General features: G+C 41.7%; 1 protein-coding gene across 3 annotated transcripts; it reads right to left on the reverse strand.

Annotated features, from left to right (window-relative positions):
- Positions 1 to 1050: 1050 nt before the first annotated feature.
- Positions 1051 to 15036, reverse strand: vta1 (vesicle (multivesicular body) trafficking 1). 3 transcript variants are annotated; one of them, XM_060883526.1, is made up of 8 exons: positions 14855 to 15036; positions 11473 to 11567; positions 9497 to 9624; positions 7985 to 8060; positions 6587 to 6698; positions 2385 to 2579; positions 1810 to 1884; positions 1051 to 1440 (listed from the first exon to the last, which is right to left on the reverse strand). In XM_060883526.1, the coding sequence occupies exons 1-8, from the start codon at positions 14943 to 14945 to the stop codon at positions 1295 to 1297; spliced, it is 918 nt and encodes a 305-aa protein (XP_060739509.1). In that variant the 5' UTR covers positions 14946 to 15036; the 3' UTR covers positions 1051 to 1294. The 3 variants fall into 3 exon arrangements, with proteins under 3 accessions (XP_060739509.1, XP_060739508.1, XP_060739510.1); XM_060883525.1 differs by having other exon boundaries at positions 1810 to 1887; XM_060883527.1 differs by lacking the exon at positions 1810 to 1884.
- Positions 15037 to 15487: the final 451 nt, after the last annotated feature.

Consider the following 15487-nt stretch of genomic DNA (forward strand, 5'->3'; position numbering starts at 1 on the left):
GTTAACACACACCGGAGCTCTGTCCTCATCACTACACAATTATCCTGAGTCTTCACCACATCTTCACTCCTCCCTGCTTTAATGACAGCGAGCACTCGAGCTGCAGGAACTCTGTAAAACCCGATGATCCTTTTTACATCCAGTCTTCTGATCACATGCTTCATCTGATGAGATTAGACATGAAGAAAATCTGACCTTTTGCACAAAGCAGATAACACGATCAATATTATACATTTGTTTACATTTAGATTTGAAGCAAGAAATAGAGTCAAAACATGAATATTAAATGTTAAATGGATATTAAACAATGTGGATTCAGACCTTTGGAATCCACTGAGAGAGACTTTGGGGAAAAAGAGACTACATATTAAATGTGTGTGGGTTTTTTTTTGACCTGAGGATATCTGTTTGTGTATAGGTGTTGGTCACAAGTGTTAGTTAGACACCGATAAATAAAAGCAAAGACTTAGGGAAGATGATGATGATGATGATGATGATGATGGAGATGTAAGTTTGGAGTGAGTGAGAAGAAGAGAACAACATAATGATGAATGATGATGAAGAATGGCTGTTTACATGCTTTAAGCATCACAGACTGTGGATTAAGGATGAAGTGAACAGTACTGCATTTAAATTTCATTTATATGTTCAATGTGCACACATTTAAAGTATAGTCATTCACATGCAGTATTATTAATCATTCGTGCTGCTTGTTTTATGTCTGATGGCATTTTTTATATCAGCTTTCCAATAAACATTTATAATTAAACACTCAAACCGGCTTAATAACATCATTTCTCTTGAAGACAATTCCACACACACACAGACACACAGACACACACACAGACACACACAGACAGACACAGACACACACACACAGACACACACAGACACACAGACACACACACAGACACACACACAGACACACACACACAAAGCATGTGTAACACATTTAGTGTTAAAGGCAACAATCACAGACCTTTCACCAGCGGGGGTGGGGAGGGAGGTAGGGAGAGAGAGAGATTTAGAAGGTTAGAAGGATCTAGAAGGTTCGAGTCCTTTAAGTGCAGGGGTATTAATTTATTAAATCTGTGCTACATAAACTGAACACAGCATTTCATTAGAGGGCAGAGTTCACATGCACCTGATAGATTATAATCCTAATCTCCATCTTTTATTTTTCTTCTTTAATGGGCAGCAGTGCAAGTGCACATGTGGAACAGATGTTGTACTGAGAGAGAGATCTGGACTAGAGCAGAACAGTTCAGATGAGTGAGAAAGCAAAACAAAGCTCTCATTCTTCGCCAGTGGTGAGGAGCTTCAGGGCTTTCTGTAAGTTGTGTACTGCAGTGGAGACGTCCTCGTACTGGAGAGCGCTGCCTGCGTACTTGCAGTACTTCTGAGCCCGAGTAAAGTCTTCTGGAGTGAGACGAACATCACCTGGGAGGATGTGTGTGAGAGAGAGAGAGAGAGAGAGAGAGAGGGAGAGAGAAAAAGAAAGAGAGAGAGAGAGAGAGAGAGAGAGAGAGAGAGAGAGAGAAGGTCAGGTATCAGAGAAATAAATCAGAGGAAAAAATGAAACACAGTTCAGAATAAACACTAATGAACACACTGCAGTAACTAAACCTGAGCACTTAGTGACAAATACAGACTGCATTCTGTCTCTCTTACTGTCTGTCTCTCTATCTGTCCCTATGTCTGCCCCTCTATCTCTGGATAATTAGAAAGGGACTTTTTTTGGTTTTTGTTTTCATTTTCATCCTGGTTGAATAAAAGGTCACTTTCTCACTAACTCACTAACTATTATACCTGGTTGGTTGATGGTGAGGGGTAAGGGCTCGCCCACTGGCACAATCCGGGGAGCAGGAACTGGTTTTGCAGACGCTGCTGAACAGAAACAGCTGTTAGTAATCACCACAGCACTGCACTAATGTCTCACGTCTCACTAACATCTCACTAACGTCTCACGAACACCTCAGTAACATCAGTAGCGTCTGACTAACGTACCACTAACATCTCACAATCGTACCACTTAAATCTCAGGAACAGCTCAGTAACATCAGTAGCGTCTCACTAACGCCATACAACGTCTCACTAACGTCATACAACGTCTCACTATGTCTCAATAACGTACCATTAACACACAAATATCGTCTCACTAACACCTGAGAGCGTGTTACGCTGTGTTACAGCGTCTCACTAATGTCTCACTACAACAAATATCGTCTCACTATCACCTCACTAAGGTGTATCAAGCTTTATACAGGTTCCTACACAGCACAACAACAACACAACACAACTCATTACATCTCAAATAGGCTGTGAGCGTGTTTCTCAAAAACATTTATCAAGCTTCTGAGCATACAGTGAAGGTGACGCTTTACCTGCTGGATGAGGAAGATCTGCAGGTGTGTTGGCTGGAGCGTGAGAGCCAGGAGGAACCTGGATAGTGTTAAAGTTGGCTGGAGGAACAGAAGCTGGGCCTTGGTCTTGGTCTAAATTCACACTGGAGGAGGGTTGAGGCTGAGACGGACCAAGAGAAGTGTAGGATGGACCGCCATCTTCAGTGCCGAATTCATCTAGGTGAAGAGCATGAAACATTGCAGAAAGGTTATAGAGAAACAGAAGTATGATGAGAACTTCTCTCCTAAAAACTATAAAAAGCCAAAAGTCTCTGGAGACTGAGTGAATTTTTGAAAGACTGTATTTACTGTATAAATGCTGAAATACTTTATCATGTGAATTATGAGCTGGTGGAGATAACGTGAGAAGAACTAAAACCGACCAGGAGCTGATAATAAAACATCGAGTAAGCGCTAACTCACACCTACTAAACCTGAGGAAACAACAAATCTGCCTCTGTGGTCATCAGCTGTGATAAAGAAGGAACTCGTATCCTGACCTGACGAGTAGGAATTTGAAGGTGAGAGGGCTTTTCTTTTCTTTTCAAGAGCTATATAAAATTGTAGGATTTAGCAGAACTATATTTAAGATATTTAACATTATCATTATCATATTATGAACAGCAGCTACGCTAATTCCTCTCCACTGCTTCTCTTTTTCTACCCATCCTGAGGCATCCAGAGATGTACCAGCTCCAGTTGGGTTCCGCTTCATGAAGAATTCAGACATTCTAAGAGGAGATGCCAACTACATGTGGCCTTTGAGGACAACAACCCCCTCATCAACAGACAATTGTCAGACTTTATATTTATAAATCACACCCTCCAGTGTCACCTAAATGAGGATGAGGTTCACTTTTGAGTCTGGTTCCTCTTAAGGTTTCTTCCTCTTCCATCTAATTAAGTTTTTCCTCACCAGAGTCACCACAGTCGCCTCAGACTTACTCATTGTGGATAAACACAATGAAACACAAACACATTTAAATATAATTCCAATATTAATCTTGAATTTTTGTATAATATTAATCTTTCCATGATATAAATTTGTAAAATCTAAATACATTTGCATTGAATACGTACATAATCATTTTTCACAAATTGTTCTAGATGCTAAAACCTGACTTCATCACGTGGAAAAGGGAAATGACTGAAAGATTGAATGAATGATTGCTTTCATTCTCTCCATTAATTCTCCTGCTGTCTTTAACACTGGTGTTATTTAATGACAGTTGAGGGGAGTGAGGAGTTTTGTCCTGCTCGTTATGGAGAGACCGGAGGTGAGATATGTCAGGATTCAGTGTGTGAATCAGAGGAGTTGGAGGAGTTAGTAATACAATAGAGACGGTCATCGATTACAAAAAAACACATTTCTATTCAGTTTGGAAAATTTAACGCCGACATACTGCTCAGAAGTAATATTAAACCTCTGTTATTTATCACGTGCTGTTTTTAACAGCGAGACCGAGCTGCTGCTGAGAGACGGTGAGAACTCCTCAGGGCCTGGGCGAGCTAGCCGCTATTTCTGACCCACTTTGCGTCTCCTGCCAAGTTCAGGAAAATAACGGTGAGAAAAAATTGCAAACAGATGGAGGGATTATAAATGAGGCGAGACAGAGGGGAGGAGTGAGAGCTTTCTGGAAAGCTACAGTGCTGAGCAAGTCAAACAGCTAAGAAACCTTCTCCATTCACTTCACATTCCTGTTAACTGCAGAACCACCAAACACCAGGCTGCTGGATTGTCCTTCAGAAAGATGGACGTGTGGAGCCTCTGTAGTGAAAACCTCTAAACTCTGTGAACTGAAAGCGGCTCCTCGCTCAGTTTTTTATGGATTGTGTTATGATTTGTCCAGACACTTGATTAGCTGAATACCTCATCTACTCATCTACTGCAGTAACGACTCCTCAATCAGTTAGATACAAATTTAACCGGAACTAATTGAAATCTTCTGTGAAACCTGGAAGCTTCTGAATATAGCAAACAGAACTGATTTATTTAATGATGGCTGCTGCTGCTGCTATTTCGAGCGCAAAACTGTTATATCAGAGACAGAATCTGTGTAAAGCAGCATGTTGGTGATTACATCACGACGTGCTCCAGTCTGAGGATTGATGACGGCGATGTGTGATGATGTCAGCACGCCATCTCCCAAAGCTAAACTACTGACGTGCCTCGGCTGCTCGAAGATGCTTTGGGGAGGTGAAGAAGATCGCTAGTTAGAGTAAGTCACGTGAACGCCAGGGTTTTTCCCAGATGAGAAGGTTCACTGCACACAAGTACAAAGCAGTAGATCCTGATCACAACTGACCATAATGTGGAGACCTGCAGCAGTGTCAGGAATAATGATGTGGTGATAAATACAGCAGAGAAACTTCAAGACTGCTGAGAGCTGTTTCACCTTCACGTAGACTGTATGACTGTATGAGGTTTAAATAATGCACATCATCATCATCGTCGTCACTAAACCACAACAAGTGTGTTTGCCGTTCACCGTTTGCGTCATAAAAATTAAATAAAATAATAAATAAATAAAATAAAAAAAGAATAAAAATTTTATACTAAGTACAGAATTTCAATAAAATGACAATAATTTTATTAACCATAAAAATGCAATTTAATTACATAATCTACTAATATTAATTAAAATATTTTATAATTTAACAGACGGGAAAATGCAGAAATATAAATGGATCTAAAAGATTCTTAGGAATGAATTGTGTGATTTTTTTTGTGTAAAAGGTAGTGTGTGTGTGTTGTGTAATGATGTGAAGCTTTCAGTTGCGTGTGTGTTCAGTGTCACGGTGCTGTACAGTGTGTAAGGTATAAACATTAAATTGAGCTCATTAACAGAATTTGTAATGAATCAGAAGAAAGAATTGATCTGCACTGTGGTATAAAATTGAGTGCACCACAATTACAGATTATTAAACCCAGACGAATTACAGAACACGCAGACAGAGAGAGGCCGTAGTGAGAAGCTCAATAATACGGCTTGGTTCTGACATCATTTCATGCTACATGTGCTTTTCCACTGAACTAGCATGAGGTCAGAGTCTGAGTGTGAAGCTCCAGCTGCTTACTGAAGCACAAACCACACCTACAGTCCAACTGCCTATAAACAGGAAGTATACAGAGCTCTCTCTCTCTGTGTTTGTGTGTGTGTGTGTGTGTGTGTGTGTGTGTGCGTGTGTGCGCGTGCGTGTGTATACAGAACATGACTTCGTCTTTGACCTGGAGGATTCAGTTTTAATGTGCCGCACCCAGCAGATGTTATGAGAGTGGATATAAATCGGCTAACCTACTGCTCAGCCTCGTCAAATCACCAACAGATTCCATCTTATACTGCGCTCATTAATAAACCTAAACACACTGACGTGCACCTTTTCATCAGACACTTAATGTTATTTGTATAAATGCTGTTATTTGAACATGACGTACTGCACAACTCCTGCTTCTGAAGCACGTGTGTTTAATGTGTACATACTGAGCTAAACGTGACCTTTCTATGTGTCCGTCCGTCTGTCTGTCTGTCTGTCTGCAGGGCGTCTAATGGAGAATGTCTGAGCTACACATGGCCTGTCTGTCTGTCTACCTGTCTGTCTGCAGGACGTCTTATAGAGCATGTCTGAGCTACACGTGACCTATCTGTCTGTCTACCTGTCTGTCTGCAGGACGTCTTATAGAGCATGTCTGAGCTACACGGGACCTGTCTGTCTGTCCAACTGTCCTTCCGTCCGTCCATCTGCAGGACATCTTATGAAGCATGTCTTCACTACCCGTGACCTGTCTGTCTGTCTGTCCGTCTGCAGGACGTCTTGTAGCGCATGCCTGAGCTACGCGTGCATGTACATCATATTACATACCATCAACACCCCATCCTCTAACTTTCACTTTCTAACTTTTACTGCATTATGAACTCGATGAGGTAGAATCTTAACTTTCACACCATCAGCAGCTCATTACGAGGAAGGAAAGAGCCAAGACGGCGGTATCTTTTTGCTGAGAGTGCGCTCTCTCCCTCCCTCTCTCTCGCCTGTGGGCCCCTCACGATCTGATAACGCGTACAATGAGCTAACCTTTTCTGTTGGAATCCTGAAGAAAAGCCTGGAGCCTGTGTGTACTTTCTTAGCAGGACTCATAGTTTCTTGTTGTTTGTACAAGGAGCTGCTGATATATCAGAACTCACCATACGCTTCCCCTTCCAAGCCAATCGGCCCTGACTGAGGAGTCTCTCCGTTCTTCAGGCAGTTGTGAATGTAGGTCGCCTTCCATCTGGCATACTTCCTGTGCTGAAGGTTCTGGATAGGTAGAGAGACAGAGAGAGAGAGAGAGAGATGTTTCAGATAAGCAATGTCATGGAACCATAACAGGAACTGCAGAAGGAGATAAACCCCATTAGTCTGGAGGTGGAGACCTACATTACAGCTTAAAAAGGAAGGAAAAGGGAAAATGGGACATGATTCACAAACCTTTATCATCCATTATGTTTAAAGAAAACACACAGCAGGTTCTGAGATCTCACTCTGAGCAGAAAAAATATGTGCATCAACCAGAGGTTCGTTAAGATCCAGTCTCAATAACAAGTTTCAGTAAAAGTCAATAATACAAAAAAGGATCATTATTAAAATGATTAATGTGGAAAAGCAGAGTAATAAATCTGTGGTTCAGATGTGTGATCACGTCTATATTCGTATTCTGATAAAACAAAACAAACAAAAAATAAATCATGAACTTTCTGCTTGTTCTCTAATCGTGATGAAAAAAGGAAATCTAAAATAAAAAGATTCACGCACACGTGCACACGTACACACACACAAAGCGGAAGATGAGTTTAAGGATCTGAATGTTGAGGAAAAAAGCGTTACAGTGACGACAGAAAGACGTCACGTTCGATGAGTGAATCTGTTGATCCCTTAGTGCAGAACATCAGCAGATCCACAACCCAAGAAGAAAAGGACAAACTCCCAGAAACTGCAGGAACTAAGTGTTTTTTCCCCCAATCTGATCAGTAATCATAATAATATTTAGAAATTTATTTCATCTATCATCGCTAACACTGCTGGTTAAAACACATGAACTGTCTGAATACACAATCGCACACAATTCAGTATATAGTGCAACATCTTAAACATAAGAAACAGAAGAAAAGTTCTCTAACACAGGTGACATTGGGTTAATCACTGAACCTCCTCAGGAGCTGCATGGACATACATTAGAGGTGAGCTGTGCTGTAAAAACGCTTCCCTTCCACGAGTAACCCAATAAGGTCCGACTCCGTGACCTGCTCAGAGAGGAGTCTGTAATGGACGACTTATTCTGAGGCTCCATTGTCCCGGTTAACTTTACTGAGACAAGGCGCACTATTTAAACAGCTCGGCCAATCAGAGCGCGACCCTCTGTGTGGGGGTGGTGGTGGCGATATGGGGCAACACTTGGAGAACAACAGTCAGTTAAACGCTGTCTGATCTCAGAATCTTAAAAGATCTCAACTCAAAAGCACTATGGATGATGGAAAAAGAACACAAGATTTCAAAAATCGAATGCTTAAAAAAAAAAAAAAAAAACAAGCACGTGAAAATCTTACCTCCTCTGATAACTCGCCGAACACACACAGCACGTCCAACAGGAGGCTGGAGGTGTAGAAAGACTTGATCATGTTCCTGAGAAGAAAGAGGAAGATCTGTCTCACTGCACAAGGAACAGATAAATAAAACACACTGAATTTTAATGAAGTGGCACGAATCAGTAACAGCACCGTTCGGACTGTTACTATAGCGACCGAACGTCCGTGAGCCGAACCTGAATTGCTGACTGGTTACTTTAGATTGATTTCATACTGAGAAAGTAACTGAAGTGAACGGAAGAAGAGCTGGTGGAGTGAGTTTTCCTTCGTTCTTTCTTCAGAGTCAGAATTAATACACCTTTACATCCACGTCCACGTCCACGTCCTGAGGAAGATCTTCAGGTTCGGGTACAGGATTATGCCTCAGTGTATCACGGATCAGTGGTGCAACGATGGACTGATCCACCATCACTTCCTCATTCCTCATGTTTCCTCACAGCAGATGGTCTGGACAAGTTCCCTTACTCAGAGAAGTTCTTTTCCAAGAGAAGTTCTCACACCAATTCGAAGCCTGACCTGGACGCCGCATCACTCAGCCATGGTGGGCGTGGTCACATTCCAGGAGGTGAAGTCAAGATGTCTTGAAACACACTGAACCATGGCCCAAGACGCTACCATGTCCTTGTGAGAGTGCACATGTGAACCAGGTGAATTCTCCTGTATCCTGATGGTAAACTATAACTCAAGCGGCTCTAAGATACAGGAACGTAGTTTTGATCGTGAAGCTAAAAGGTTGATCATTCAGTGGCAGAGCGACAAGTGAGTTCATCTCACAGCACAATTGTCTAGATCTAGAACCTGGTTCCAAATCCAGCCTACAGACCAAAAAAACAAGCATCGTTATTAAACCTGCTCATTAAACACGTTCATTATGTAATCGCCATGTCTATAAATATTTTTGTAATGGACACAGATCGATTCTCTCCCTCGGCTCGAGGGGCATGTCTACAGCGCAGGGCGGGATTAAATCTGTTCGGTGCAAAATTGTGTAGTTAAATCTTTCTGAGACACTTTTCAGGTGATTTATGTCAAGCATCAGAGAGAGAAGACGGCGTGGCAGTTCTTCATCTCTCCTCCATGCTGGAAGTACCGGACACGTGGATGTGCGTATGGAGGATGCAGCGACACTGCTCTTTCGATCTGATTGGTTACGGTGTGACTCATGACATGAGACATGATTATGAATTTCTGTCCCTGGACTTAATCTTTTAAAGCCGGTCTGTGTTATTATAAGGATGTCATTTCTCCCTGTAGGCTGGTCAGTGAGGATTGTGTACACAGTGAGTCACTGAATGCCAGCTGAACAATGGCTTCTCTAGCACGACTCATAACTTGGAAGTTTAGGGATCGTGACACGGGAATTATCGAAGCGCACGCCTTCACTGCAGGAATGGAGGAGATAAAACACCTTGAGAGCTTTAGCGCCTGAAAGATTCCTGATGTGTAACAGCACAGACGAGGAGTGAGGCTTACTTGTGGAAACGGCCTGATCGATCTTCGTTGTCGGCATAGAAGAAGAGTTTTAAGGCGTAGTTCTCAATATGGGCGTTGCCCACAATCTCCTGGGAGATGGATTCATTGGTGCTGAGCTCTTTCTTCATCTGTGAACAAAATAAAAAAAAAAACACAAAACAGATTGTTAAACTATTTACTGATCAGAAAAAGATGAGAAAAGAACACAGGATTTCAGTCAGCTTCTAATATTCATGTGTGATGGCAGTAAAGACGCATTGGCCGTGTGTGTGTAGGCAGTAAAAAACACAGTGGACCTGTGTGTGTGTGTTGGCAGTAAAGATGCGGTGGACGTGTGTGCAAAAGCAGTAAAGACACAGTGGATGTGTGTGTGTTTGTTGGCAATAAAGACGCAGTGGACGTGAGTATGTCTGTATGAGTGTGTGTATGAGTGCGTATATGAGTGCGTGTGTGTGTGAGTGTGCGTATGAGTGCACATATGAGTGTGTATATGAGTGTGTGTGCGTGTATGAGTGCGTATATGAGTGCGTGTGTGTGAGTGTGCGTATGAGTGCACATATGAGTGTGTGTGTGTGTGTGTGTATGAGTGCGTATATGAGTGCGTGTGTGTGAGAGTGTGCGTATGAGTGCACATATGAGAGCGTATATGAGAGTGTGTGTGTGTGTGTATGAGTGCATATATGAGTGCGTATATGAGTGTGTGTGTGTTTGTGTGTGTGTGTGTGTGTGTGAATGAATCTTGGAGCAGCCCAGCCTTTCCATGACTCATCGATTCCTGGGATGCATCAGCTACTCTGATTCCTCTCTAGAATCCCAGCGTAATTAAAGTTTGCTGGACACTTGCCCACACATGATTAGTGAACTCAGAGGAACGCTGGACCAGCCGTCACTGTGTGTGTGGTGTGTGTGTGTGTGTGAGAGAGAGAGAGAGAGAGAGAGAGAGAGAAAATAAGTCATGTTTTGTTACAGCTCCATCTTGTCTAATACAGATTATCCACACACACCACAGTTCGATTTTATTGGACTGAAACTCTCCGGTCGGACGCAGCACACTGGCGCGGTTGTTGTTGGAGGTGAATGCGTGTCCTCAGAGGCCGGGTCTGAAGGAGAAGTTCCCAGGCCGGATCTCGTCAGTGTGCAGGGACTCCCCCTGGGGCTGATTACACATCCCTCGAGTACAGAAGAACACAGGAGCCATTTTAATTGGCTGAGCAGCGTTTACTAAAGACGGCCTGGAGTTTTCAGGACAGCGAGTTTCACTGGACGTCATTAAAGCAGATCCTTTCAGTCCATAAATGAGACGAAGAGTGACAGAGAGGATCGGAACCCGTTTTATTAGACGTGTTCCTGTGATGCTTTACAGGAGGGACGCAGGAAACACACCGGTTTATACCTTCAGGTGAACGTTCATGACATCACTCAGCTGTGAAACTGTGATATAAGGAATGTATTTGATCTCGACAGATCATCACAGAGAACACACAACTCTAGACAGATCTCATCCCAGCGCTGCTAATAAACACTCGCAGCTCTCACACACTGTACGCCGTCTGAGTGTTCTGTGTCCTGACCGAGGAATCAGCTTTCACTAGAACTACACACTTAAGGCAACTCCTGCGTTTTTTTTTTTTAGGAAACATGCACGCACGCACGCACGCACGCACGCACACACAAACACACACACACACACACACACACAAACACAAACACACACACAAACACAGTTTCTGATGTTCAGGTTCAAACATCATGATGATGATTACTAACTACATAAAATCTGAAATATCATCATTACTGGGCTGTTGATTGGTGTATATATTTAAGGTGATGATCCGACCCAATGAGAGAAGAGTGCAGACTTCGATCTCAGACGTTTAGTGTTTTATTTAAAGGGGTTATTAAAGGTTCTCTGAGGTGGGACGAGCCTCATCAATAATATTGGCAGTAACACACATCTAAACGTGAGAAAGTCTTACCAGCTCCAGCTGATCCATGAGCTTCATGAGGAACTTACGGCACTCTGGGGTTTTACTGTCCAGCTTCATCCCCGTCTGCATGGCATAGAGACGACCTGTGACACAGGAAACACACACACACACTACTGTAAGACAAATACAAGAAGATTTACAGAACATCATCTGTACGTTACACATGATATAAAATAATACAACGCTAATCCATTTACAAACAAACTCATGAAAGAAATTACAGATTTTCTTCTACAAATTAAACAATTAATTTATTAAACAAATTAATTATTCTACAATTAAAAATTTTTTGTTTTTTGAAACAGCCATTAAATTCACTCCTCTCACTCTTGTCAGTCTCTCTGACTATCCTGACTTCAGTAATAAACTCCGACATATAACCGAGTCTCCTGCTACACATATAGGACTTATAAAAACTTCTCCTGTTGCAGCTCGGGTTCATGCCACTCTTTTGGATTCTACAGACTAGTAAATATTTGAGCAGAAGGTCTGAGTTTTCGTTCTGAGACGCAGCTCGTGACAACAATCACGACGACAGCAGTAAGAGGATCAGAGCTGAGGAGTGTGTTTAACGTCGGCGTGTATGAAATCTCTGACCACTGAACAGTTCGACCTGCAGATCTGATGGACGTCTTTACTCTAGTGACATACGTCTTGGTGAGAATTTTATTCTTTCAGTTAACATCACGCTTATCGTCAATAGGTTAACAAAAAAAAATGTACTAACTGAAGTTTGGTCATTAATAAATGCTTATATTGACTAATATTTATTTATGAACATTATTATTGATTAATATGGCTAAAAATACATCCACATGAATGAATTCTATGACTCACTGGATTGAGGTCAACGCATTAATCAAGAGCTGAGACCAAACGAGCTCTCGTTTCAGCTCCTGAGGGATAACATCCACTAATGAAGACAAATCGTTTCCTCCCACACACACACACACACACACACAGAGCAGACTAAAGTGTTCCCTGAAGAAATTAAACAGTCATAACTCATGTTAGGTAAACTCCAGTCCCGAGTGTTCTGAGTGAAGTGTGACATGTGACTGACCAGTTAAACACACCAGTAAAAACACACAGATTAAACCAGGCGAGAAAATCTGAAGTGTTAATAATTCTGGACTTCCTGTTGATCTCCTGCTCGGTGTGTGACCAAGTCCTGTGTACAGGTCATTTCTGTTGTTGTGGTACTGTATAGGACTGTAGAAAGGACATTTTTCATAATAACACTCTCCGGTGTTTATAACAGTTTATAATCACCCCCTCCTGTGGCACCCAAATGAGGATGAGGTTCACTTTTGTATCTGGTTCCTCTCAAGGTTTCTTTCTCTTCCAGCTAAGGGAGTTTTTCCTCACCAGACTCACCACAGTCACCTCAGACTTGTTCATTGTAGATAAACACAAACACATTTAAACAGAAGTCTAATATTAACCTTAATTCTTTTGTATAATATTAAACTTTTTGTACTTTTTGTAATATTTCTTATGTTCTGTAAAGCTGCTTTGAGAAGATGTCCATTGTTAAACGTGCAATACAAATAAATTTGAATTGAACTGAATTGAATGTGAATTTTCAGGAAAAGCTGGGTATACTGGGCATACTGGGTATACTGGGTATACTGGGCATACTGGGTATACTGGGCATACTGGGTATACTGGGTATACTGGGCATACTGGGTATACTGGGTATACTGGGTATACTGGGCATACTGGGTATACTGGGCATACTGGGTATACTGGGTATACTGGGTATACTGGGCATACTGGGTATACTGGGCATATTGGAGAATACATTCTGTGGAGATGATTATAAGAGAATAAGCGCTGGAGCATGTAGTGTTTAGGACAACAAAACTCTCTGCTCGTCTGTTTGTGTTTACTCCTCAACCTCCTGTCAGTCTTCTTTTAGCCACGCCCCCAACGCCCCTTCACTTCAGAATTAGCAACAATCCTCACATACATGTGATCAGATCCAAAACAAAGAGCTGAGCTGATGGACATAAAAAGGTTTGAGCTGGAAAACACACGAAAACACGCTCCAGACAAAAAGACATCAAAGACATTCACTTGATTTTATTTGTTAGAATTCAGACCAAACAGCGGGTCGGGATTAAACACGATTTGTTTTCAAGTGCTAAGGTTTAGAACACTGGAGATTTATGGAGTTAATGCTAACACGCTAGATGCACAAGACAAACACATGATGATGAATAGTTTCCTCTCAGAACAAGATAGTGTAATGTGATGTACAATGATTCAGCGTGAGGCTGAAGTGTGATGGACGTGTCATGGGGACGAGTGGAAGTATTTTCACTGACTTCTACAGTGAGGAATGTCAGCCTACACTCCACTCACCCGGCTACAAAGAGCTCATTATGTGGTTCGACTCGGCTCTGGAGCTGGACCTGGTCCAGAGGAGCAGAAAGGAAACAATGCAGACTATTGCTGTAGAATAAGACTATAACATCCGGGACGCTCACTGTCAGTGTCCTGTACTGTCAATCCGGAAACTGTTATATTACGTGCTGTTATTATTATTATGTCCATGTGTATTATATTCACAACAGAAAGGCAGATTTCACTGAGCACCACGGTGCAGCTTAGGTAAAGCTTTTCTTTAACAGCTCAAACAGGACGATACTCTCTGTAACACTGCCCCCGTGTGGCGACCTCTGAGAAGAACACCACGTTAAAAACACCGTCACAGCTTTATTTAGTTTATGGAGCAATGAAGAACTTCCACATGAGTGTTAGTTTTATTGAGGTTTTCCTTCCCTCTCTGCAAATGAACAACAATATGCCAAAAACTTTTTTAATTCCGCCACAAAAATTGTGCTATGTTTCCCAACAGTGTTTTTAAGCCAATGGTAACCTTAGCTATGTGTTCTAGTGAACTAGTGGTGATGTTTCATTTCTAGACTTTAAAGCACTCTGGATAACAGAATCACACACACGCACACCCTTGCACACGCACACAAAAACACCCGTACACACCCAAACACACCCGTACACACACTCCCTCCTGGAAGAACCGGGTGGTTTCGTTAGGCAGGATGCATCATATTCTGATTCTGATTCTGATCATCAACGTTCTTACACGAGTTTGTAAACAGTAAATACTGGTTAAAACGAGTTGGACATAAACGCTCCATATGAAACATTTCACTATAGAATGTTAACTAATAATAACACGGACTAGTATAAATGAACTAGCAGCTATTTAACTCCTGTAATGTTGAACTAACTCGTGTGTATCGTGTAACACACCAAGTAATGAAGGGAATCGTTTAGTGAACCGAGTCCTGGAGCGAGTCCGTGCTTTACCCTGTGGCTATAGAAGAGTAAACATGACACTTACAGTAATACGCTACGACCGGGTCTCTTTCATCATGTTCCAACGCTGTTTTGTAATGATGTTGAACAGCTTTTAACTGCGGTGGGACAGCCATAATACTACAAAATGTCCCGTAAATCTCCAACAGGACCAGACAAAAACAAACAGCAGAAGGAGTCACTTCCGGGTTTGATGAGTCAGGAAGTGTGCAGTGTGCTGCCTCGTGACTTTACCGCCCCCTGTAGGTGCGGAGGAGATCACAGAGTGCTGACTCATGTGACCAAACCGACTGGTTCCTCTCCTTCATCTATTCTACAAATGATTCCTGTCGGATTATGTGTGCTAATATTTTTTTTTAATGTTATTGGGAGTAGTGTTACTTTTAGAAAATCTTCATTTACACACGAATACATGCTATTTTAGTCTTTTTGCTAGAATGAAAAAAAAAATACAAAATTCCTTGTCTGTCTGTCCATTAAACATTGAGTTGTGTCTCAAATATCATCATTATCACAATCATTATCTCATAGTTATCATAATAACCATAATTATTATTCCAGAGTACTACTGAGTACTAACTCGAACCTGCTTTCCTACTGTATGGATTTTTAAAAAGGGACTTTTATATAAAAGATATATATAAAATAGTTGTCTAAA

Source organism: Tachysurus vachellii, chromosome 12 (genome assembly GCF_030014155.1).
Source record: "Tachysurus vachellii isolate PV-2020 chromosome 12, HZAU_Pvac_v1, whole genome shotgun sequence".
NCBI lineage: Eukaryota > Metazoa > Chordata > Actinopteri > Siluriformes > Bagridae > Tachysurus > Tachysurus vachellii.

What these genes read in the sequence shown, in the direction of transcription:
- vta1 (XM_060883525.1), bottom strand. Translation starts at nt 14,945, where the DNA reads ATGGCTGTCCCACCGCAGTTAAAAGCTGTTCAACATCATTACAAAACA. An exon ending in TCATGGATCAGCTGGAGCTG is followed by an intron (nt 9,625 to 11,472) that starts GTAAGACTTTCT and finishes TTTTGTTCACAG; the next exon opens with ATGAAGAAAGAGCTCAGCAC. An exon ending in CTTGGAAGGGGAAGCGTATG is followed by an intron (nt 2,580 to 6,586) that starts GTGAGTTCTGAT and finishes CTCTTCACCTAG; the next exon opens with ATGAATTCGGCACTGAAGAT.